The sequence below is a fragment of the Rhododendron vialii genome, chromosome 6a (assembly GCF_030253575.1).
Source record: "Rhododendron vialii isolate Sample 1 chromosome 6a, ASM3025357v1".
NCBI classification, from domain to species: domain Eukaryota; kingdom Viridiplantae; phylum Streptophyta; class Magnoliopsida; order Ericales; family Ericaceae; genus Rhododendron; species Rhododendron vialii.
The window spans coordinates 6,659,030-6,685,908 of record NC_080562.1 but is presented as its reverse complement, the minus strand read 5'-3'; the positions used below and the strand labels follow the sequence as shown (position 1 = coordinate 6,685,908).

Here is a 26,879-nt window from a genome sequence, read left to right as displayed (position 1 = left end):
GAAGGGCTCCATCCGAGCATTTTTTTAAATCATTCAATGAGAACTGCTCGAATGAAGTCATTTCCGATCTTTTTTTTTGCTAATTTCTCGCGGAGTCCCTTAAAATCACATTTTAATCACATTGAGCGGCTCGCATCATCGAAATTTCATCGGAAAATGAAGGTCCGCACTTTGCTAAGTGCGGACGTCCTTATAGGAAATAGACTGCATACATATATACATAATAAGTGTGCGTGCATACAGATATAGCTCATTTTTTTTTACCAGATATAAGTATCTAAATTAATAACATATATCTAAAAGGATCACGTAAAAGGTGATATCCAAACCGTTCATCTCGTAGCTTTAGCATTTAAGATTACTTATAAGAAAAATCGATATAATATGAACAAATCGTTTAAAATTTGACGACTTAAGCTCAAAACACATTCAATGTCTACTGTAAACAACTGTTATATACATTTAGCAATTTTTGATCAAGCTAATTTTTTATACACGCGTTCATGAATGCGAGAACTACGAATGGAACGGTTTGGCTTTTTTTATTGGTGAGACCGGAATGGAACCAAAACAAAGAAAAAGAGAAATGTAATAAAGAAAAGAAAGTCGTCGTCTTCTTTTTCCTCTTTCTAAAAAGAGAGAAGAGAATCCCCCATGTGACTTTTGAAATTGAAAATTTTTAAAAAAAACAACTCCCGGTGTCCGGTAGACACAGAAGAGGATGCTTTAGCCCAAGCTTTACTCGTTTGATTGGTCGGTTTATTCTCCATACAATTGATAAAAGTTTGATTTTCGAGATCAAAATACAAAAGAAAGTACTAATTTCTCGTGAATTCAATGATCCTAGTGTGGATGGGAAAAATTTTCAGTGCCGAATGGGTGCCATATGGAGTCTACTCAGTACATTCGAGCCGTCCATTACATTTTTGGACAGCTTGGATTTGGAGAGAAAGAAAGTTGTGGTGAGAGAAGGAAGAGTGTTTCAAGCCGAGCCGTTCAAAAGTGTATTGAACAGCCCGAATGTGTCAAGTGGGTAACACGTGAGATATACCCACTAGATACCGAAAAATTTCTCGTGTGGATGGCAAGCATGCCTTTGATTGGAACGGTGAGAGAATTAATTGAAGTACCTACAAACGGGTCCGGATACTCTCAAATCAAAAAAAAGGAAAAAACAAAGATGATGCTTGGGAAGGGCCCCACAACCCAAATTGGACTTTTGTATTAAAAGCTGATAAAGGTCAACTCTACCTCACTGGCTCCAACCTAACACTCACTCTCTCTCCTCCTCTCATTTCTCCCAATCCAACGGCTCATTACTTCCTTTTGACTTTTTCTCTCTCTCTCTCTTTCTCTTTCTCTCTCTTTCTCTCTCTCTCATCATTACTGGTTTACCGGTTCGTAGGCGGACCCCACCATTAAATAGGGCATCGGTCAAATGCCCCTAGGAAACGTTTTTCTGTTCAAAGAGTAGGACACGTGGAGGCTGCCCATAGGTGATGGGTTTCGACGGAAATTGGACACAAGCGACATGTTTTTAGTCATCTATGCCCCTGGCTTTGATTGGGAAAATTATCCAGTGCCATTGATGTCTCAAAACCATCTACTCCCCTACTTTCATGAAAAATGTCTGATTTTTGTGAAAAAAATGATGATGCAAACCCATATTATTTTAATCAAGCCAAAAAATCCGGTTTTTGACTGATTTTTGACTTTATTCAAAATAATTTATGTTTAGAGCATAATTTTTTACTTTTTTGGATTTATCTTGTCTAGACAAATCAATAATTTAAAAAAAATTTGATGCAAATCTAATAAATGGTGAAAAAATTGAGTAAAAAATAATAACAAGTGGCTTATTTAGCCAAAGCACTCGTCACTAATTTTCCCTCCACTTCATTGGAATGGTAATGTGGCAAAGCTTGGTTCCAAACAGGAATCAATTTTCCAATTGCCAATTGTGCCATTTTAGAACAAAAAATCGCTTTCCATTGGCTCTAAAGTTGTATAGTTTGGTACCAAATTATGGGTTTAGAATCAGATTCCGCAACCATTGGACATGCTCTAAAATTGTGCATTAACATATGGTGTTGAAGGCAAATGAAGTGGTAGCCAAGTGGTAAGCATTGTTAGGCACCGTATATCTTGGCACCAATTGAGGTTTAAACACCACCATCACCATCACGTTTTCTTTAGATTGGTAGTAGAATTTGATTTGTTTTGTGAAAATAAAATATGTGGTGGAAGGATATTTGGACATGACATTGTGGTATATTGAAACTGAATAATTTATCTATTTCTCATGAAGGATAAAATCATCCGGTCTACTACTAAATTCTGGTAGGACTATGGTGATTGGATCCTATAACGAAGGATATGATTTTCAGTTCAAATCATAAAGTTCTTCATTTTAGACATTATCAAATAGGTCATCTATTGAAAAATTCTAATCTACAAATATTTAACACCCAAACTTCTAAGTCAAATTGTATTGTAAAATATACATAAACCTGCAAATCTTTATTGTTTTTTGAAATGTAATTTGATTGGAGCAAGTTTATCAATATTCGTACAATATATTCTTCATGTACAATTATTTTTTCATACACACAATAATCGACAATTTGAATTATCAAGATAAGTTTTTAGGTGAGAATCAAGTTCCACTCGCATGATATTCTCTTATGTTACTCTCATGCGATGCAAAAAATTGGATCATGCACCGCGATTCAATTGAAAGATCCAAGTTGTTTGACTTTAAAAATCCGATGCGTACAACAACCATATAAAAATATCAATCTAATCGTAGATCAATACTAGCATAATTCAAATTGAAAAAGTTGTGAGAGAAATGGACGTTCATTTTGCACACAACACTCATGCTTCATTTACTTAGATACTGATGTTTGATCATTTTGATTCTTTTCCATCGACGATGAACATACAAAAGTCACAAAATGAACGACTCCAATTGTCAAGCAAAACCACATGAGGCCTCATGTCACATCATATGGAATCACACAAGATGATAATTACACGAGAAGATCTTCGCCCGAATGATCCCAACTGTAACTTACAGTCCTGATTTGAGAACACAGACAATCCCACCCCCGCTTTGTGAATGGGCATATCATCATCTGTTTGACTACTCCACCTCTCTCTGCCCCCTTTCCTCTCTCTCTCTCTCCATTATACTATATATCCCCACACATACGACCGACTGAAATTTAACCAAAACCATCTGGGAACCCAAGCCATGGCCGTCGAGCTAATGACTAATAGCTACAGAGACGGCAGCTTCGGGGCCAACACGGAAGAGATTGCGGCCAAGGAGGCCGCCGTCGCCGGCTTCCAAAGCGTCGAGAAACTCATACGAATCCTCTCCCACCAAACCAACAACCACCACCAGCAGAAAACCGCAACAGATCCCGACATCGATTACAGGGCCGTCGCCGACGTCGCCGTCAACAAGTTTAAGAAATTCATCTCCCTCCTCGACCGGTCGCGGACCGGCCACGCCCGGTTCCGACGCGGCCCCATGACTGTGACTCCGCAGAAAGCCGTCGAATTAGACAAAGCCGTTCGACCGGCGGAGGATAAACCGGTTCCTAGGGTTTACTGTCCGGTTCCAGTTCAGCGCTTGCCACCGCTTCCTCAGAACATCCATACTTATAAGAACGGGTCTGTTGTTGAGAGGAAGGAGTCAACGGGGACGACGACTATCAATTTCGCGGCGGCGACACCGGCGATGTCGTCGGCGAATTCGTTCAAGTCGTCGCTGACGGGGGACACGGACAGCTTCCAGCCGTCGATGTCGTCGGCGTTCCAGCTGACGAATATGTCGGGGGTGTCGTCGGCGGGGAGGCCGCCGCTGTCGTCGTCGTTGAAGAGGAAGTGCAGCTCGGTGGACGATTTGGCGAACAAGTGCGGTGGGTCCTCTGGACGATGCCATTGCTCTAAGAAAAGGTATCTCAACAGTTAATCACATTCGGAGTCATCGGTTTTTGTTGATTAGGGTTAGAGGTTGATAAACGGATCGAACGAGCCCAACTAGAACACGTAGCAACTTTAGCTAATTGTAGAAATATGCATTCAAATTTAATTCAACAAGTTGAGCTGATCTTAAACGAGCTTAAGGTGAGTCGAGCCTTCCTTAAAGTCGAGCCTTTCTTAAATGAGTTTTAAGGAGATTACCAAACGGGCTGAGCATGTTTATGTTTAATTTTTTTAACGAATCGAAGCGACGTATGACTGAATTAGTGAATCATGGTAGCAAGGCTATTCTTTTAACTTATAATAGCTCGTTGTGTATTTCTATTTTGACTTGATTCTCAAGCTTAGCTAGTTTGAAATTTTAGAAAAATAAGCGATTGAGTTGAGCTATTTTAAACGCGTTTTAATTGAGTCGGGCGAATCTTTGATTAATTTGGTTATCGTTTGTCTATTAGTCCGAAATAGACGATCAAAATTAGATTGCTAATTTTCTGTTACGATATGTATCAGGAAATCGAGGCTGAAGAGGGTAGTTAGAGTCCCGGCGGTAAGCATGAAGATGGCCGACATACCACCGGACGATTACACCTGGAGAAAATACGGTCAGAAGCCAATCAAAGGCTCTCCACATCCAAGGTAAAAATTAATCCCCTGCATCGCTGAATTTAAATCTGATATAATTTCTCTTCATTGAATTGTAATCTGATAATCTGAACGGTTCGTATTCGATAATCAGGGGCTACTACAAGTGCAGCAGCGTGAGGGGTTGCCCGGCGCGCAAGCACGTGGAGAGGGCGCTGGACGATCCGGCGATGCTGATCGTCACCTACGAGGGAGATCACAACCACACCCTGTCCGTCACGCAGGCGACCGCGGCCCTCGTCCTCGAATCATCTTAACCGTGTGTTTTCCCACCTTCATCGCGATCATCAAATCATCCGACGGTTGGAAATCGAGATCGGAAAAAGCTGAAAAGAAACAGCCGTATGCGATAGGAAAAGGAAAAGGGAAGGAGAATATGGACGGTCTAGTGGTCAACGCTGCGGCTTGGGCTCTGTCTCCCAGGAAATTATTGGGTGGTGCGTCAGCTGGCCTCGAACAATCACCGAGAGTGGGGTCCATTTGTTTCTCTCTTTCTTTCTTTCTTTTTTTGCTTTCTCTCTCCTCACTCTCTCTCTCTCTCTCTCTCTCTCTCTTACCCGCTGAAAAACTTTTGTTTATTCGGTTTATATATATAAAAAAAGAATTTGTTTTTGGTTGATTTTTTAAGAGTCTTTGGAATTATGAAGTGAGAGAATATGGCCCTTTTTTTTATAAATGTAAATGGTTGTGATTTGAGAATTGAGATGATAGGATACCCACTTGGACTTGTTCCCATTTTTCCACTAGTTGAAAATGTTTACATTATTCCGCACTAGATTTTTATATGTAATAGTAATGCGGGGAGTAGTCAATGAGAAGACAAGTGAAATTCGCCTAATCTGTGAGAGTAATTTAATAGTAGGAAACGTGTCGTGTGTGGGACGGTTGACGATTTAGACAACTAATTTACAGTAGTAGTGCGATGAGAGAGAGAGAGAGAGGGGGGGAGAGTTGAGTTTTGTTCACCTTCCACTTAACATGGTGAACATTATTCTCTTTTCTATTGGCTGAAATGGTGTGGATTTCATCATGAAGTGATGTCATGCTTACTAAAAAGTGTATTGCATGGTAAGCATAACATCATTTTACGGTGGAATTCACACTATTTTCAGGTGGTGTTCCAACTAACCTTCTTTTTTAAAAAGTTCTTTTTCTTCAATTTTCAAACTCAAATATAATGAAAATGAAAAATAATTTTTTGATTTTTCTTGCACCGTATAAAAGATCTCAATGAAATCTATCAAACAAGATCCATATTGGTAGGAAAATTATTTGCATAAACATATGATTTTTGGGCTTGAAATTACCTTCCTTTTTCCAAAACCTTCTTTTTTTGAAGTTGGAACACCCCTCAAAGAGGGTGAACAAAATTGCATTCGGAAAAGAGACTGTCTTTTAGTAGTGGGTGGTGGGGGTGGGAGAAAATAAGGGGTTATGTGCGATTTAGACTACTATTATTTTCCCTTAATTAATTGAGAGAGAGCTGACTTTAGGGGTATGTGGTTGTTAATTTAGGGCTGCAAATGAATTGAGTTGTTTGTGAGGAGCATGAAACTTGGATTAAAACTCGGCTCGGCTTGACTCTCAGATCGGCGCATTAAGATTGGGTTTGACTCGTTTCTAAACGAGTCAAGATTGAGCTCAAATTTTAAACGAGTTAGGCTTGAGCACTACAAAACTCAGCTAGACTTGTTTTCACCTTTAGTTGTGGTATAAAACATTGTTTTTATTTTTTACCAAAACTTGAAATGTGATTTGACAAAGGCAGCTCCCCTCCAGCTTCTCTAATGTCGAGTTCTGTCAAAAAAATTTCTCGTTGAGGGCCCAGTGTGTTTTGTAGCTCTTTTTTAGAAGACAATTTAGTCAAAAAAAAAAATCAACTCGAGGTGATACCGATAGATATGTCGTACATCAACATAGTTGATTTGTTCAAGAAAAAAAACAATGATTGAGAAGTATGGTTTGAAACTTTAACAGCATATTTTCACTTGAACGAATTTGATTTCTTTCCATAATTATTCAAGGGGAGGGTTACAAAATACAAAAATAAACTATTTTCATACATTTTTAGGACTTAAATAAGCCAACAAACAAGAAAAAATAGAACGGGCTGGACGAGAGATCGCGATACCATAACTTATACCGTTTTAAAGTGTAGAATGAAAATGAAGAATGTGGTTTATTAATGACCAAAAGTGATTTTTCATTTTGATTGAAGATAAAAAAAAATAAAAAAAAATGAAGCATGGTTGGAGGCCAATAATTCTTGAAAATGAAAAAATGAACGGTTGGTTGGAGATGTTTTTAAAAATCAATGAAGAGAGTTGGACTTTTTAGGGTAGGTGGTGTGTCATGTGTGACCCTATAAAAATGCTTTTTTTTTTTTTTCCATTTTCACTAACAAAAAATACAAAAAATTTAATGCATTTTACCATCTCATCTACACTGAAAAAAAGTTTCAATATTTTACCATTTCGTTTCCACTAACAAAAAATTTTTCAATGAAAACTGTTTTTGCTACAGTTACACTACTCACAAATCTATCAACAACTTATTCACTACCGGCATGGGCAGACCTACACTAAGGCAAGCTGGGTCACTTGACCCCAATGAGTTCCAAAATACCCCTAGAGCACGTATAATTTTGAGAAGTATTTTGTAATTTTGCCCCAAAAGATAATATTCTTACCCTGAAAATTTCACGAAATTTATTGTACAATTCTTGCCTTTTTTGATTGTGACGTTATGCAAAGAACTCAACATTTTTTTTCTCTCACGCACAAAGTCTACGAGTCTATATATAGACTCTATACTCTATAGTTTGTTGTTGTTGTTCTTCTTCTTCGCTCTCGACAAAAGCAAGCATAGACTCTTGCAAAGACAAAAACAAGCATGTGTTGCAGATATTTGACCCTACTGCAATTAAATTTTGGGTCCGCCCCTGACTACCGGAAACAACTTAACATATTTTAACAACTTGACATATTTTAACAACTTATTCACTACCGAAAATACTAAACAATTTTTTAACCACAAATAAAAATTTATACAGTAAATTTTTCACTATCGAAAACACCCCATATATACGTCTTTAATTAATCGATGAAATGGAGGATGGGATCCTGGTTGGATTGGCGCTAGAGATTCCAGATATCTTTGCTCTGGATGACGTTTTCCCTCTACTGAGAAAAGTCAAAAGGGGACGGCGGGGCTGATGATTCTACCATGTGACTCTCTCTCTCTCTCACTTGAAGTTTCGTGTTTCTTTCGATTCAAGTCATTTTTAAAGTATGAAAAAATTTCATCGGATTTTATTACTCAAGTTTATGCCCACATTGTTCAATTTATAGGGACCAATTCTAGCGTCAGGGAGCCGCCATTAAGTCGGGACAAAGTCCGATACGAGTTGTTCCCGTAAGAGTTAATAATGAGAATATTTTACGCCCGCATTGTTCAATTTATAAGGGGCCAATTCTACCGTCAAGGGAGCCGCCATTCAAATCGGGACAAAGTCCGATGCGAGCTGTTTCCGGAAGAGTTAATAACGAGAATATTTTGAACCTAGGATTTAAAAATAAACACTAATTTTGAAACTTTGACCAGTAGGCTAATCCCTCAGGCTCTATTTCAGTCGTCGGGAATGTTGCACGAAAATAAATTCTTAGGAAAAATGAAATGAGGTGAAGTGAGGTGAAGTAAAATAAAAAAAAACTTATTTTCTACGTGTGTTCTATTAACAATGAATCTTGCACGAAAAAATAATTTTTATTTATTTATTTTGACATGATCTATTTCACGTGAAAGTATTCCGGGTGAAAAGTTGAAATTGCTGAGGCCTCATTCAAGAATGGGTTTAAGGCCATCCACAGTGGTATAATAAAAAATCAATTGTTTTTAAAGTTAATAATGTTGGTGTAAAAGATAACTTATAATGGTATAATCAAACTTAGCAACATCCTTGGAAATAATCAAATTTTAGATTTTAGATAACTAAAATTAACAATATTTTTCAATAATCAAAATTTGTGGACCCCACACTACATAAGTTAATTAGTTCCGAAATTTGAATACACCTGTGTTTCAACTGATATTTTTTTCTTCACCTACTCTATATCGTCGCCGGATTAAGGTATTTCACTGTTTTTTCCCGTTTCTATCCCCCTCCCCCCTACAACCAAAAAAATAAATAAATTATAATAATCATAATAGGAGGGAAGAAAGTCACCGATTTTTTTCCCAAAATTAAGGGAGAGAATCGATATATTTTTGCCCACAAAAAGTAAATGGAGGGAAGTGAATGGCGGGAAACAAAGGAGGAGAGAGTGAGTGAGTAAAATTGTAGTGGACCCCTTATTTTGGTTATGGATTAGAAGTGACCATTGTGAACTTCAATATTATTAAGCTTAGCAATCCTTTAAATGAATAATTAAAAGTTGTTGTGTCAATTTTTTACTATCCATCTTTTAGTATACCACTGTGGATGGCCTAAAGAACTTATTTTTTGTCTAATAATAAGGCATGTTCCACAAAAGGATGAATAAATACTTATTTTTTAAAAAAATAATTTCAAACTCAAAAATCATGTGCTTACACAAATAATTTTACTATCAAATGGATCTTGTTTGATAAATTTCATTGAGATATTTAATACGGTGCAAAAAAAAATTAAAAAATTATTTTTCATGTATATTATTTTTGACTTTGAAAATGTGAAATAAGCTGCTTATTTGGGTTCTGTGGAACAACCCTTCTTATTTTTTCTTTGAGAAATTTCAAAATAAGTACTTATTTTTTAAGAAGATTTCTGGAACGGGACCTGAGTCCCATAACTTTTTTACTAACTGTACACACAAAAAGACACAAAAAAAATCGACTTTCCTATCATTTCTGTGCAATTGAACGAGGCCGCGGAGTCATACTACCCCATTCGTTTAACTAATACCCTGACATCCCATTTGCCATTTTTTTAAATTGAGAGATCACATCCTGCAGATTGGTAAGTATTTGACTAATAAATTAGAGTGTTATTTAAGTTGAGAGTTTCTGTAGATGGGGGCAGAACAGAACAGCCACCCAGCCTTTGAAGTGGATTGCAAATTGGTTTTTTCCTTTCCTCGAATACGACTCTACCCTTTTCTTCTTTTGTTTTCTTCCTCTCTCTTTCTTTCCAGTCTTGTGGTCAAAAAGTTGGAAATGGTCCTCAAAGGCAAAAGGATCCAATGTTGTTGTTTACCGTTCCCACGGGCCACAAACTTGCCTAACTCAGAATTCTTTGGCTTTGGGCAGTCTCCTCTGTTATTTCAAATGTGACTTTTTCTAACTTCTTGAAATGGTGATTCAATTTGGAAAAAAATTTCCGGTCCGTCTTCGGGCTGGTTCGCAGATCATTCCCTTGAATCACATTTGTCTCGAAAAGAATAGAGTGTTGAAAAAGCAATCAAAATTTTGAACGGTTGAAATTCTAATCGTCTATTGTTTAATCGCAGATAATCACATTTGTCTCAAAAAGAGTGTTTGAACAAACAAATCCAAATTCTGGACGGTTGAAATACTAATCGTTTATTGTTTTTAATACTTAATTAAAAAAGTTTTTATATGAATAATGTCAACTTTGAGGAACCACCGTAGCATAGACGGGCTAAAATATATAGTACTGTCAACCCTGGTTTAGTTTTTTTTTTTTTTGTAATCTTGAAATTGCAGAACATTCATTTGGATTGCATTTGTCTCGAAAACAATAGAGTGTAGGAAAAACAATCCAAATTTTGAATGGTTAAAATTCTAGTTGTCTATTGTTTTTAAGGCAAAAATAATTCGATCACACACTTGCTAATATTTAATTAATTTTTTTAATTGAATAATGTCAACTTTGAGGCACCTAGGATACACTGGCTAAAATATACAGTATTGTAAACCGAAACTTCCAAGTACAATGTCAACCATGTTTCAGTGTTTTTTTAATCTCTATTTTGAAGATCATTAATTTGAATTACATTTGTCTCAAAAATAATATAGTGTAGAAAAAACAATCCAAATTCTAAACGGGCTAAAATCCTATTTGTTTGTTATTTTTAAGATGAAAATAATTCGATCAGACACTTGTTAATATTTAATTATATAACCTCTTGAACGAATAATTTCAACTTTGAGGCACCATCTTATCATAAACCGGCTAGAATTATGGTATTAATCTCTAGTTTGCAATGATTCCTTTCGCATTTGTCTCGAAAAGAATAGAGTGTACAAAAAACAATCATCATTTTGGATGGTTAAAATTCTAATTGTCTACTGTTTTTAAGACAAAAATAACTTGATTAGACACTTGTTAGTATTTAATTAAATAAATTTATAATTGAATAATGTCAACTTTGAGGAACACCTTATCCAAAACTGGTTAAAATATATAGTAGTATCATAAAAAAATACTTCCAAGTGCAATGTCAACCCTGTTTTAGTGTTTTTTTTAATCTATTGTTTGCAGATCATTCCTTTGAATCACATTTTTCGAAAAGAATAGAGTGTAGAAAAACCAATCCAAATTTTGAATGGTTAAATTTCTATTTTTCTATTATTTTTAAGACAAAAAATAATTTGACCGAGCACTTGTTAATATCATATTCAACAACTTTTAAATGAATAATGTTAACTTTGAGGCACGCCTTATCATAGACCGGCTAAAATATACAGTATTACAAACAAAAACTTCCAAATGTCAACCCTGGTTTAGTAATTTTTTTTTTCTTCCAATCTTCATGCTGACTTTATTTTGGAAAAATGGTAAACAAATATAATTGTTTTGAGTAATAAAACAAAACTCCGGCTAAGTGTGAGATTCATCTTTTGAGTGTGTCCAGAGTTGTATTATACTTATCTTGTTGATTATATTTTGAAAAAATATATAATGTTTAGGTTATGGACAGATCTCAATGTGAGATTTGTCTCTTGAGTGTGTCTAGAGTTATATGCGAAAAATGCCCATGTATTATATAACTTTTATCCAATGAATCAATAGAGGATTGTTATTTTGTGAAATGAATTCAATTGAGGATTGGGATTATTGTTTTTTTTTGTTTTTTGGTAAGGGGGATTATTGTTGTTTTCTACTTTTCTTTTTCTTTTTTTGTCAATCGGTAAGCTTTATTAGTCAATTTCTCAACGCAACATCCGCATTAGCTTCCCTCTGCGCCCAGCTTGAAAAATCACCAAACCAAAATAGGAGGATAACTAATAGAAAGGGCATGCTTAGCCAGCACATAGGCCACCATATTATTCTTACGAGAAATAAAATTACTACTTCATGAACTTGTATTTGTATCTTCCCAGTCTTGAAAATCAACCCAACGATTCCCAGCCTTCAAATTCATTCCAACAATGCCATCGATGATTAATTTTTCAACCGTCTTGCTACTTGCACATATGTTTTTGCACATATCTTGCACATACATTTTTGTGGGACCTATATTGGGGTCCCACAAAATGATCCGAACCGTTCATCATTTTTAAAATATTTTTTGGAGGGTTCCTGTAAAAAATCAGCTTCAATGGATATCGGTAAGGGCTTTCTTAGAATTCGTAGGGCAAAACAGAATGATTAGTCCTATGATTTCTGAGAAAGCTCTTACCGATATCCGTTAGAGCTGATTTTTTATAGGAACCCTCCAAAAAATATTTTAAAAAAGATGAGCGGTTCGGATCATTTTGTGGGACCTTGATATGGGCCCCACAAAAATATATGTGTGAGAATCATTACAGTTAATTTTTTGGGGTGCTGTAGTGTCGATTGGGATGCCAGTCACTCTCTATGGCAAAACCTCCAATAATAAATTTGGGGAACAGATCTTCTCCGGTTTAAGAAATGGATTGGATCGTCGAGTTAATCCCGTTTGTGGAATCTTTTTGGGGACAACTCTAATGGAACCGTTCACATTTTAGAGTTCATCGAACATATAAGCAACACCAAAAACCGCATTGATTGGATAGGGTTTGATATGATTTCAAAATGCATTCATATTGGAATAAATAGAATTGCAATCGGAACCAGTTTAATCTATTTATATCAATATAAATGTGTTCCACAATCAAATTAAAAGATCTACGAGTGACGTGTTTTAAACTGGTTGCTAAATTTGACGAGTTCTAAAAAGTGAATGGTTTCGATTGATCTAAATGAGCAAAAGAAAGGCCCACAAATAAGCTTAGCTAGCTAGACGGTCCGGTCTATTTTTTGAAAAAAATAAAATAACAGCAGAAGACCTTAGGACCAAAAATGTCCAAACAGAGCAGCAGGTCCAGCCGACTGTTGCAATCAAGACCAACTGGGCCTATACGGTTTTGTGCATAGCCCAGTTGTCACGAATGATGAAAAAGAGCATAGTATTAGGTCTAGCCCAAATTAGAAATCAACACCGTCCTAGACCCACATTTTGTTTTTGTTTTGGGAAAATGACGGCCCAGGACGTGTTGTGATAATTAATACCTTCCAATGACATGCTAAGAACAATTGTTAATTCTGAAAATGACCGGATGTCTGAGTCAGCTTGCGCGCACCTTGACTAATTCCAGAGCTTTAAAGGTAACAACCGTGCATAACTCCAGTGGCCCTAAGGTCTAGAATATTTAGCCTCCGTGAAAATAGAACATGTGACCTCATGAAGACCTATGTTTTGGTTGTAAACGCTTGAAGTCAAGACCAACCCAAGCTCATATGATTGGTTGCTCTTTAGAAGGGAAAAAAAAGAAGAAGGTTTCAATGCAACAGTTATTTGTATGTGTGGATCGCATCTCATATGAGAGACGTTACAAATAATCATCGTTGGATTAAAAAATTTCTACTTTAGAAGTTGAGCAATGTCGTCCCAGACACATGGCCTAATCATCTGGTGTGACGTTAGTCACGTTATGCATGGCATACCTGAACCCGGCGGTTATGCTTACGTGCCGGAAAGGTCTGTCCGCAAAATACGAGCGTCGCCCAGCTTTGGCTCGGGTCCCGAATCGATTCGGTCTGGATCTCTTGTTCAAGACGAGTGTAACAGGGCCTATCTTGGGCCGGCCCGTGAAGCACGATTTGGCCCAAAAACTCGGCCTGTTGAGGCTGGGTGATCCGCTAGGCCCAATTGAGCCTCTTAGTTCGGCCCAGAAGTCAATACCGATCCAGGCCCAGAAGTTTGGGAGTAAAAATCCCAAGGAAGAAGAAAGAAAGAGTGAGTGCTAATTTTGTCGAAATTGCTAGAAACATCCAGGTGAAAACCTCCGTTCATTGGAGAGAGAGAGAGAGAGAGAGGAGAGAAGGAACCTAGGCGGTGTAGATGCCAGATGCAACCATGGCCAGTACGGACGCTGATATGATGGAGTCCGATATGGTGCCGCAGACGCCGCAAGAGCTGACGTCAAATTCCGACCAAGGAGGCGGCGGCGACGACGCCGTGAGAGGTTTGCTCACAATGGCTCGACAGCTGATCGACCAGGGAAAGCCTTCTCAGTCCCTCCAGGCGGTAAAAGCTTTTAATTTTCTCTCTGAATTTAGTTGTTTTTATTCTTTCAGTACGTGTTTCTTTTACTCAATTATTTTCTTATAGTATTCAGTTCACTCTGATTAGTTGTTTTGGTTAGTGTGGTTTGACTATGTATCTTGGCTCTCAATTCCTCCCATGTTTATCAGCTAATTCACCAATAGAAATGCGAGTAATGATTGGGGAGAAAACTTATTGCGGACTATGCGCAGAGGGAGGGGTTGGTTTTAACTGTTAGAGACCCAAACCGGACACAGTAGTGTCTGATTATTATTATTTTTTAGACAAACATGAACAGGGTCATAATCTTTTTGAAAGAGAAAATGTAAATGGTTCATCCAACATCACAAAGTCCCCTCCTTACTGTTTGCAGTCTGTTAGTTACATGAATCTTGTTTTGCCATGCGTTATTTTATGTGTGGAGGAAAATGTATTAGAAGGGAGTGGTTATGAAGCTGGGAGATATTGCTCAATTATGTGTTGTCACATTGTCCATTGTAAATTTGTAATTTTCCGTCAATTTGTCTGTTACTTAGTTACACAAAGCGGGAGTGGGGACGGGAGCGGGAGCGGGTGATTAAAGAAGTGTGGGAGCGCCATTGGGTGCGGTTAGGAAAAATTATTAAAATTATAAATATATATTGGGATTTTATATTGTTAAATGTTAATATAAAAATATTATTCTACCACATAAAATATTACTATTAAAATTATAAGTTTCTAGTTACATTTCAACATTTTTATTGTAGCACATGATTACACAATAGAGTTCTTGTGCATGTTAAGTAGGCGTAAAAGTTAAAGGCATTAGTATGACTCTAGAAGGTTAATATCAGATGTGCACACCAACAAGAACAAAACAACTTTAAAGGTACCAATTGTAGCTTGAAACGTAAGTCTCTCAACCATTTTTTTGGGTGTAAGTTCCCGTATAGGTAAGGAACGAGTTCCCGTCGTCATTGGGACGAGTTTCTTGGAGTTTCCTTCGATGGGAACGCGGAAACGCGTTTCCGTCGAAGAAACGTGAGTATAGTTGAAGGTTCCTGCAGCTAAGGTCCGTTAATGTCCAATTTTTTGGTAGAAGGCAGCATCCATCACTGAGGCATGAAGATCTGGCCTTTATTCTGTGCTACTCTAAATGGAAGACTGATTAGCTGTAGGATAGTACTGCGATATCCTCAAAACAAGCACAAAATTGTGTTCAATGGGTTTCCAATTTTGGTAATACTAATATCAGTCAACGTTTTAAATGTTGGCCAATACATGTTGGGATTTTGGACCACCAGTACCTGTATTTTCCAATACGTCAGCTGCTATTGTCCTATTTTGGCCGATACATGGATGCGTCAGGGATACCAATACGTGCACTGAGACTGCTGTTTATAACACTGAATCATGAATGTCACATGTTCGCTTTGCATTTATGTTAAGGACCGGAACGCTTTTGAAGTCCCTTGAATCTGATTTTTGTTATGCAGTGATGTACTAGTATTGCAAAATATATTCTTGTACAAACAACAAACTTCTCTTTCATGATAATTGAAGATTTCGTAGTTGTTCTTAAGCTCTATATTTGGAATGAAGTCTTGAATTGGGGTGGTGAAGGAGAAGCAATGTGGCAAATGGAAGCAATCGGCAAGGAAAGGTTTTGCAAGAGCCTTTATTGCATCTTGGGTGAGAGAAGAAATGTTGTCATCGCGATTAGAGCATTTTTTTAGCAATTTCATGGGCTGATTTGCGCCCCCCTCGTATTGTGCTCTTACCCATAGTAAGAAAATAAGAAATGAGAAAATAATCCACCGTGGCAGTGCTTGTGGGATTTTATATCATCCATCAACAAAGAAAATTTTCAAACATCCCAACTAAGATCCCCTTTTATTTACATGGGAATTTCTAAATTTCATGGACATGATTCAACTCCTGAGCTAAGGATCGTAGTTCTTGAACAAGGGAAAAAACATTCTACACAATCTTGGGATTCGTAATTGGTGGAAGTGTGGCCATCTCTTTCATGGGAGTTCAAATGTTGATCCAAACTTCCATGTTCTTACCCGTTGGCCTCTTGCTTGGACTTCCTCTTAGGGGCTGCGGCGTAATTGCACAATGCCGAGTGGAACATCTACGAATTTTGTAATCAGCCTAACGAGTTGATGTCAACCATCGGTCGATAGAGAGAGGGGCTTAGGGGGTGCGGGCCCCTGCTCAAATTATAAAAGCTCCAGTAAGTATGCTATATTGTTACGTGAGGGTGTAAAAATCCAATATCTGGCCCCTACATTTTGTTAAGTGTAATGTGATTACTCACCCCTACAACTAGGGGTGCACACGGTCCGGATTGGTGCGGTTCTATAGAAATTCTGTAACTGGACCATTATGAACAGTTCTAGAAAATTGAGAAGCAAAACCTAGCAACTATATATGTAGACCCTTGACCAGAAGGTCCAGAGCCAAATGCAAGACCGGTCCAGCGGTGGTTCGGTTTTGGTTCTAACCTGTTTGTACCGAACACTTTTTGACAAAAATATGAAGCCGCAAAATCATTCATTCGCACAAAATGATAGGAGTTGGGTATGGCTATGTGAATTGGAATAAGTAGAAATGGTCACAAGTGTAATTAGTAGTTTGTTAGGAAGGTAGTTAGACAACCTGTTTTGTTTGTTTATAAAGTGGAAGGGTTTGAGATGGAGAAGAGTTAGTGAGTTGCAAATTCCTTTCTCTCTTGACTCTCCCTCTCTCCCTCTCTCCTGTATCTCTTTCCCTGCACTTCATTTCTCCATTGTTGTACCGTCCATAGCTGTATATTACAGCAGTAATCAATTAAACAATTCCATTTTCCATTTCTACTTATTCCAATTGACATAGCCATCACCAACTCCTATGACAAAACAACCCACAAAATAATGTGAAGATTTTCATTAAGATTCAAAACCAAATATAGTCCACAAAAGCATCCTTAATGATCAATATCTATGGTAATTAGTTATAGACTTTTCTGGAAAAGTGATCTTTACACTAAATAAATTCATATTATAACTTACCAAAAATATAAACTTACCAAATTAAAATACCTAATTATCTATATTACTACAAAATGATGCGGTTTGGCTCTAACCGTGGTGTCTAAGTGGAGAACCAATAACTGAACTAAAATGACCGGTTCTTTTCTTTAAACCATAATTAGACCACTGGACTGCGGAACCTGACCAAATAGGATGGTTCGAGCCGCTGGTCCGGGCCGGAGAGGTTAAGTAGATATCCCATTTTTCATGAACATCCCTACGGCCACAACTCATGTCTGATTATTTTAGAAAGAATGTTTCTCCCCTCTCTCCTGATCTCATCTGTAACCCCAATACCCCATACAAATTATACTATCTTCTGTCTTTCTCTCTACATGTCTCTCTAGTATCATTAAATACTTAGTATTTGTGAGCAGATCAAACAAACCTAAATCTCAATCCTCAATAGTATGCAAAAACAAAAATGGTAATGATCAAATCATAAATTTGCATTCCAATCGATCTACCTGCTCCCCTCTTTCTCCATCTAACCGACTCTCAACACCTTTGGTACGTGTTACATAAATATCTCAACCTAATTATATAGTCCAAATTGGAGGAATTTGGAAATTTGATTTGTCAATTGGATCTGAATTTATTGTTGTTAATTACGTTTGATGTCTAAAAATTAAATTGGGTATCTTATGATTAAATGGGAGAGTTTCTTTTTTCAATTAGTTAACACGTGGTTTAGCCCCTGCAAATGGAGAATCCTACGTCCACCACTGATGTAAGCATACAAATATTTTCTATTAGAGCAGGTTGTTCAGAATGATTCCCGTTTCCTACAGTATTAATTACATCTAGTTTTCTTCATGCTTCTTTTCGTTGCCCACCTGTTCAGTAATGGTCTCCCTAGAAGACTTCTGTTAAGTGTTAAGAAGATACACTATGGTGGGCGGTCAGCAAACAGTATAAGTTATATCTTGTTTACTGAATCACATAAAAGGTTTCCTGTGCTCCTTATGAGGATGGCATGTCTGGACTACTGTGAATTTTCTGCTTAAAATGAAATATGGACGGGAATTGCCATTTAGGCTTATCCTTTGATTCAATTGTGAAAACAATCAAAACAAAAGTGGTCTAACTTCTACTGTTACCATGATAATTGGATTATAGATGTTAAAGGTTCAAATAGCTGATCATGAATCTAGAGACGACAAGTGTCTGCAAAATTATTTCCTGATTTCTTCTCAATGGCTTATATCAATTATTCTTGCATATTACTCCCTCCGTCTTTAGTCCCTTTTGGGAGTCCGTGCCACTTTTCAATTGATTATATCTTGTAATCTATAATATTTTAGATAATTTTGAAAACATTGTTTAAAAGAGTTCATTGAGATCTATCAAACAAGATCCATATTGCATATAAATAATATTACCAATTTAAAGTTATAATTAGTTTTTTATCCTGTTGGGATAGGATGAGGGTCAAAAGAATTGGGACGGAGGGAGTATTAACTCCACATGTTATAGGAGCTTATTCTCTTAATATTGGCTTCCATCATTAATTTGGTGCGAGGAAGTATGGGGGTTTGGTTACATTTTGTTGGTGTGTTCTGTTTACCTAGACAATCAGTAGTGTGTCCATGAAAAATAATAATGAAAATAAGAAGTTTGATAAAATAAAATAAAACCGACGGTTGAAACCAGTTCGTTTTTTATTCTGGTCTTCCCCCAATAAGAACTATAAGGCTGCCCACATTTTTGAGGTAGTGACCAACAAGTACTTCATAAAAGTTGTTCTAATTTTTAGTTAAAAAACCCCTCTTCCTCCCCTTGAGGGAAAGTATCTCTTCCTAGTTGGTAATGGGGAGGGAGTTCATGGAAGTTGGTGGAAAGCTCTTGTAAACAAAGCTCAAAACTGAGCAACGTCACAAGAAAATGGCGGTGATTTCAAAATTTCTTCGAACGACATTGTGCCTGTGCTTGTAGTAAAGCAATAAAGCTATGGCTGCAGTGGTGCTTGTGGTTTTGTGAATTCAGAATCTGACATATAGGGTGAACCAATCGCTAGGATAGCTCAGGTGCTTATTTCAATATGTTCCCATGGTTTACAAGATCATCCTCAGTTCTGTTGACAAGAGTACCTGGTTTACCAATCTTTTTCAATGATTTAGCCATACTCTTGGTTCGGCCTCCTTGAGATTGAATAGTAGGTACAGCATTTGTCCTATATGCGTCTTCAACCCAGATGATGTTTTTTCAGTAATCTCAAAAGTATCATGAAGCTTTTTTTAAGTTTTTCCTGAACAAAATGTGGATACCGAACTTTATTCTGGACTTCATATGGAATTTCAGTTGTTCTCTAGCAATTTTCCCATCAAGACTACTTGATTAAAATTTAACAACCAGCTTCAGGGGTCGAAATTCCCTCACATCAACGTTTCTTTTTGTCATACTTTAGAAGAAGTTACATTACCCTAACCCCAAACCCAATCCATCAAGAAGAGTATTAGCAGCCTCCCTAGAGGAGTTGAACCTACAGTCTTACTACACCAAGTTTCAGCTACACAACTGTCAGGCCAACTGCCAAGGGTGAATTCTCAAAATAAGAATCTCAATATTTATTTTATTGCTTTGCTAGCATTGGACGGTGAACCAAAAGAATCAAAATCCTTCACGTCAGCGTTTGTTCCATTACATTTGTGTGTCCTCCTTTTTCTATTTGGCGGGTAGGTCTTGTTACATGGTCTTGACTAGAATTTAACCCCAAAAGCTAGCTATTGAAGTGAGGGTGCCATCACACTTATATACTTCATATTACTTTGGTACCCAGGTGAGGCATCAATGCCCTCCCTCATGCACACTGTGTTCACTTGGCAGCACCTGCCGCGTGCAGGCAAGAGACATGAACCCTACCCATCTTTGGTATCATGAGAACAACACCACAAGGTTTATTGCATATTGAAATGATTATAAAGAATACAAGACTGACTAGGTTAAATAGAAAAACCCTACTTAACTGTATGACTAAACTACCCTTAAAAACAATAATAAATAACAAGAGCCCTAAATCACTAGAATTGTACATTCACAGGTCTCCCATTGGCCTTGCCCCTAGTATCCCCATCCTAGATGAGGGCTGGATTCAATTCGAGAACCAAAAGATTTACAAGTTATGCTAGGTTTCAGACTTGACATCTATGTAGCACGGGCACTTCGTCTAAGGTCACATACCGGTGTTGGACACGACAATCTCCGAACTCGTGTCTGACACTTAAATCCCAAGTGTCTTAATTTTCCTCAACATTTTTTGTTTGAACACTCCGGGGACACTCTAAAAATTGCTCGAGACACTCTAGTCTTGGGACACTCGCAAAACAAGTTGGGGGGGGGGGGGGGGGGGGTGTTAAACGAAATAGTAGACTCTAATTAAAACTTAGGGAGAGTTTTTTTTTTTTTTTTGTGAGTTTCTGAAAGATGATGTTCTGTTTACTACAAAGACACCTAAGTGATGAAACTGTTTTTGTTGAAATACTTTTCTGAATGATTTGATGATTAATATGATTCAAGTTATACATGGAGTTACATATTCACAATTAGAGCTTTATATTCATATTTTTTTAATATAACAGTATAAGAAATATTTCTTAAAACGCGTCACCCAATGTGTTGTGTCCTCCAATGTTTTTATGAACTAGTGGGTGTTGTGTCCGTTTCGTATCGTGTCGCATGTACGTGTCGGTGCCTACTAGCTCGACATTAATCCTTCTTTACTTCTAAGCAGGTTCGTTTGTGGTCAATTCTTTGCACATAATAGCAGGTTCTTTTACTGTGTTTCAATTGTTTTGTCGGAGACTCAGATCTCTTTTTGCTGGTAATTGACAAATCAAGGATTTCTTATAGCTATTGTAGTCTTGTTCTTCCACTTGTTGAGTCCAGAGTCCAGACAGCTCGAGGATATACTAAGGTAATGCTGGCTATGGCTGGCATATGGCCTTAAAGGTTTATGAAAAGCGTGGATGGTTGGGGGATAACTGGTGACAGGAAGTGTGAGGCTTCAGATCACAAAGCTTTCTTTGATATTTGATTTCTAGATAGCAGGGAACTTGGCACATCTGTTGATGGGAATTGAGGGCGACATGTTGAAGGGCAAAATGCTTGGAAGAGGATTAAAATCCAATGAACCAGGATTTTGGGATTAAAAGTTACAAGATTGGTCTCAATTACGTACTATGTGTGATATGCATGTTAAACCACATGCTCCACCGCTTGTGTGGGCCCCCGTCATTGAATCTCCTATCTCAATTAAGAGGAGTCATGGAAAGAACAGGCTCAAAATCACGATCAATTCCTTTTTCAAATCCTGCAGCAGCTGCACGAGCCCTTCCCGCGTGCCACAAATGACCTACGAATAAGAAGAATGCTAGCACAAAATGAGAGGTAGCAAGCCAACTTCTAGGACAGCACATCCTGCCCCTTCTTTATATAAACTACTCGGGAGTGCTTTGCCCTACCTATGATACAAGCTTTACTTGCGAGATTTCTATTTACTATTTTGGAACTACTCACAACTAGCAGCTACCCTTCGTGTTGGCAAACTCTAAGTAGGTATTCAACATTTTTATATTGATAGGAATAGCATTTCTTAGATTTTTGAGTTGTTCAGTTTATTAAATACTCAACTCAAAGTAAACCTATAAAAGATGAAAATTACATGATCTGTAAGTTATGCGGTGTATAGTCAAAAGGGAAAGCCAAAGAGGGTAAAAATTCAAATTAAACTAGAAATGTACCATGAGAGATTTCTATATCTCCTTACTTATCTGCTCTTGGTAATAGGTGGTGATGGCAATGAAAACCAAAGGTGGAGATCAGGCTGTATTTCAAACCCTCAACCGTGCACGCGAGCTATACAGAAACAAATTGCGATCAAGTGCTGCCGCCGATGAATTGGCTTCTTTATTTGCAGAGTGTGCAATCGCAGAAGCTGTACCTTTGAAATCCATGGAATCTGAACAGGATATGGTGGGGCCATCCATTGAATCGGACGCTCATGGAAATTCTATCCTGGCAGAGACTGGTAGGAAGCAAATTGTGCTGGATGCCTTCTCAGATGGAAGTAGCTTTGTATGCTTACAATGTGGGGGTTTAGTTAGCAATCACCGGAAAGATGAACACTCTGCATACTGGTGTGGCAAAATATGACAATGGCCACAATCGAACAGGATACTAGCTCTCGTTTGATGCACATATTCCTCCAGTACCAATTATGCGCTGTTCATTTCATCATGCATGTATTGTATTTAACTGCCTTTATAGGTTTTGATACGAGCCTTTGAAATGAGTTGCGTCTGGTAGTATTTTTGAGCAAAATTTTGAATGCTAGGTTTGTTGGAGTGATTTGCAAAATGAGGCCTGTTGTATATCTGACAATGACACGTCCGTGTACTGGTGGAAAATATAGGGAATGAATTCTTAAGCTGCTATTGGTGTTTTAATACTTATGTTGAGGTGTGTTTTTTTTCTTTATATCATCCCTTTTTGAGAAAATTGACAGTCATAGCTCCACGGAGATTTCCATCTCTGCGCTGCATTTTTCCATGTATCCACCGAAGCAGGCTACAATTTTGATTTCATTGTAACCTGATAGGGAATTACGTGAAAAAGATGGGAAGAAATGACAAATGTGATTCTGTATCTCTGCAAATGAAGAATCAAGCTGTAGTGATCAAGCAGGGAACTACTCCGATCAAGAAAAGAAATTTCAAAGGAAAATTTGTGTGTTTTATCAATGAAACAGCCTGTACAGGTTTCACACCGATGCAGTAGGATTTAGGGGTATTGTTGTCATTTTAGTGTCTTTAGTGTGTGTAGGGTTTTGAGTCTATAAATAGGTGTCTTGTGCCCCTCATTAGTTAGTTTTTGATATATTGATAATAGATATTTGAGAGCTATTGCTCCTTGTATTCCCCTTTGAGGGATTTATCACTCTTATAAAATCTATCATTGATTTGGTTTGCATCATTTGGTATCAGAGCTTCTAGGCTTGATCTCCACCGTTCATCTCGCCGGAACCCTCGCCGAAAACCTGAGCCTCACCGGAAAACGGCGCTGGAACCTTAAAACGGCGCCGGAAAACCTTGCCAGAGACACCATTTCATTCCAAATCTCCAGATCTGCTCAACCCAACCCTTTAAACTTCAATTTTGACCCTCAAAACTCTCTAATCCACCATTTCGGAGCTGATACTTGCTGTTTTTAGACATCAAAACTCATTTTGCAGCATTTTGGAGCATTGCGAGCTTGCTATAGTGATTTCGAGCACTGTACAACCATTTTCAGCACTGTTCATGCATGACCCAGTGTTCGAATATTCATTTCGGCACTGTTCACGCATTCGAATCTCTATTTTTGACCAAATCTGCACTTGTTTTTGGTTTTTCGAACATTACTGCACTCAATCAAGCCTGCTACAGTGATTTCGAGCACTGCTACAGTGATTTCAAGCTCAAAATAGTGATTTCGCACCAGATCTGCCTGTTTCAAACATCAAACAGGTGATTTCGCACTCGATTCAGCCATTTCGGAGCTCGAAACTGAGACCCATACCTGTGTAGTGCTCCTTGTAGACACCCCATTCTGGACCGTCCAGATAATGCTATTTTCCGATCTTTTATTTTCCCAATGATGATTATGGTCAAAAACAGTCTGAGGATGATAGTGTATTTGAGCTTTGAGCGTCCCGAACCTCTTTCAAACCCCCTTCAAACCAGAGCCAAACAGCCCCAGCAAAACCAAACTGGCATACGCCATTGATCCCATGGCGCACGCCAGTTAGCTGCCACGTGTCGGTCATCGACCGTTGACTCAGCTATCACTGGCGCACGCCGGTCCATATGTGACGCACACCAGTCAATCCCAGTCAAATCAACTTTATTCAGCCACATGGACGAGACTTTTGTGCCACCCTGACGTCGGCCACAGTCTCCCTGATGATTACTCTCGGCAGGGACGCTCTCTCTCTCTCCTACACCCCCCATCAAGCCAAGTCCTATGCATTTAATGCATGGGAGGCTCTTTTCCTCAAACAACCAGCCAAACAAGGTCTTAGCACCAACTGATCTCAGTCTATCTCTCCTCTATAAATATCCCCCCTTGCATTCATTTGCAAGGGGTTAGCCTCATTAAGAAGAAAAAGCTTTCTACTTCCCTCTTTCTTGCTCTCTATCTCTCCTCTTCCATTGAAAGAGAAAGTAGGGCAACTCACTTCCATATACCCTACTGATATCCAGTCACCTTCTAAACCTCCATCTTCAACCCTTAAGCTCAATACCACATTCAAACCTCAACACAAAAAGGTATACCACCTTTGTGTCCCTTTCTGTTTTTAACTTCTGAGGGAGACCAGTAAGGCCCAGGCTAGTAAGCAATACTAGTCCTGGCCTTAAACTGGTAAAATACAACAATCGTATGAGATGAGACATGGCGCACGCCAGTGCACCTATGCCGTACGCCAGTCATGGCAGTACGAGCACTATTGGCGTGGGGATCATGGATCATCCTTTCTGTTATCTTATCTTTCTGTCAATCACCTAAGCATGATAATAACCAGTTTACTGCTTTCTATATCTAGAGCTGCTTAGCTGTAGTAGTTACTGCTTACTCCTTCATATGTTTAAAAGGCCTCTGGGATCCTTCTGGTCGTGTTCCAGAACCCAGATGATGCAAAGCCAAGCACTGGATCCAAAGATAAACTGGCGTACGGTCGCTTATGACTGGCGTACGGCAGTATTGTCCAGGATCCAGAGGCTGGCCCTTGCATCTTAGTTTTGTTTTGGCCTCCTTGCTATCCCTACACTGTTTTGGGGTGTTCTGCTGCTTTTCATGGCTTGAAGCCATTTCATTTGTCTGTAACTGTATATATTTTGTTCTATTAAACTACGTGGTTTGTCCTGGGTGTTCGCTGGTCCCTTTCCAGAGCCTAGAGGGTTGCAAACAAAGACTGTGAAACCTGATAAGTGGAGTACGCCAATCTAAGTGTGGCGTGCGCAGGTTGTGCCAGCATGCAGTGGCTCGGCCAGTGCATGCTGGTGTGGATCCTGCTCATGTTCTTTCAGGGCAGTGTACTTCAATTCATTCGGTTTGCTCAGTGCTTGTTCTCAATCTATGTTTACTATTGCAAGCAAATCATCCACAAACATTTTGTCACATAAATTGCAACTTGTTACAGTTTTAAAACCCCCATTAACTGTTCCCCCGCCCTAACTGGCTAAGAAAATGATCAAATGAGAGAAAAATGCAAATGTTTTACAAAAATGCCCAAGTAGAGACTGATCTCCGGATTGGGCGAAAAGGGGTGCCATAAAACCCTTCCCCTCTCGTAACCTGGCTCCCGAACCTCAGATATCGAAGGTGACGACGGACCAGTCTACGCCTTTTCAAAATCAAACAAACGTGGCAAACGTTTTCGAGTTCGGTTCTTTGAGTGTTTTTACCGCTAAAACCCGAGTGTCGACTTTGAATCAAGGCGTTTCGCCGCGCTTTTCCAACAAAAGGGCCACACCCAATTTTTGTAAACGAAAATTTCCGGGTCGCGTGCCCACACTCCGACGGTGTTCGAATCACTCGAATATAGTTCGAACAGACTTCGATTGATGTTGAAACTGTTGATTAGTGTTGAACAGCCTTCAATTCAAGTCGAATTTGTCGATTAACCCTCATTTGGCACTCAAAAACAACGGTAATGATCTTTGAACTACTCTTTGGCACTCGAATCTGAAATTTAGGCTTGATTTTAGTTGGGTTTGTCTCGTTTGTTGTTGTTTGCTGCGATTTATTGGGGATTTGTTGTTTGCTTGCGATTTGTGGTGGTATGGAGTCTTGAGTTAACTGGGTACTAAGTTAACTGGGTTTGTTTGGGACTGAGTTGACCGGGTCTACTATTGAGTTGGCTGATTTTACTATTGAAATGGCTCAAAAAGGTAGAGGAAGAGGGGAAGGTGGAGGTAGAGGATTTTTTGTGAACAATGGTGAATAATTGAAGGTTATTCCACAATGTCAAAGGGAAAATGATTGCAATTCACATGAAAATAGGAATGAGATTAAAGTTGAGTGAACAAGTTGCGACCTTGTATGATAAGGTGCAACTAATGTTATTGAAAAGAGAAGTTGCTACTTTAGAGAAAAAGTTGCAACGTTTGTCCGTTTCATTCAAGAATAGTGATGGTTACTGTGATTCCAAGTCCTATAAAAATCTCAAACTGGATGTGTTTGAGAAAGAAGAGACGAGCCTCAACCCGGATGCATTTGAGAAGGATGAGGAGCAATGTTATTGTGATGAGTTCTCACATGATATTCCTATCTTTGATGAGCTCTCACGTGAAGAGCTTGGAGTTGATTTTAAAGATGGTGGTTTCAAATACCTTCCCGTCTTTGATGAGTTTCCAAATGAGGAACTTGGACATGATCTTGAAGGAATTCCCGTGTATGATGAGTATGCAAATGATGATAGTGACAATGATGATGTTCCTATCTTTGAATGTGAGAGACTCTCACGTGAAGATGTTGAGGATGAACTCGTCTTTGGGGCTAGTGATTTAGATGGTGTTCTCATATATGACAAGTGTGAAGAAGAGCTTGGTGTTCACATCGAAGAGGGAAGATTCCTTAACATGATTAAGGAAAGCTTCGCTATGGTAAAACAAGAAAGCGAGGAAGCACAAGAAGA

The 26,879-nt window shown here is 38.4% G+C and overlaps 2 protein-coding genes across 2 annotated transcripts; both read left to right on the top strand.

The window, feature by feature from the left end:
* The first annotated feature begins 3,023 nt into the window (after window positions 1-3,023).
* Window positions 3,024-5,254, top strand: LOC131331245 (probable WRKY transcription factor 7). Its single transcript, XM_058365128.1, has 3 exons — window positions 3,024-3,966; window positions 4,504-4,629; window positions 4,730-5,254. Exons 1-3 carry the CDS (start codon window positions 3,257-3,259, stop codon window positions 4,890-4,892), a joined length of 999 nt encoding a protein of 332 aa, XP_058221111.1. The 5' UTR covers window positions 3,024-3,256; the 3' UTR covers window positions 4,893-5,254.
* Window positions 5,255-13,817: 8,563 nt separating this feature from the next.
* Window positions 13,818-22,636, top strand: LOC131331244 (uncharacterized). Its single transcript, XM_058365127.1, has 2 exons — window positions 13,818-14,129; window positions 21,992-22,636. The coding sequence occupies exons 1-2, from the start codon at window positions 13,944-13,946 to the stop codon at window positions 22,355-22,357; spliced, it is 552 nt and encodes a 183-aa protein (XP_058221110.1). The 5' UTR covers window positions 13,818-13,943; the 3' UTR covers window positions 22,358-22,636.
* The last annotated feature ends 4,243 nt before the right edge of the window (window positions 22,637-26,879 follow it).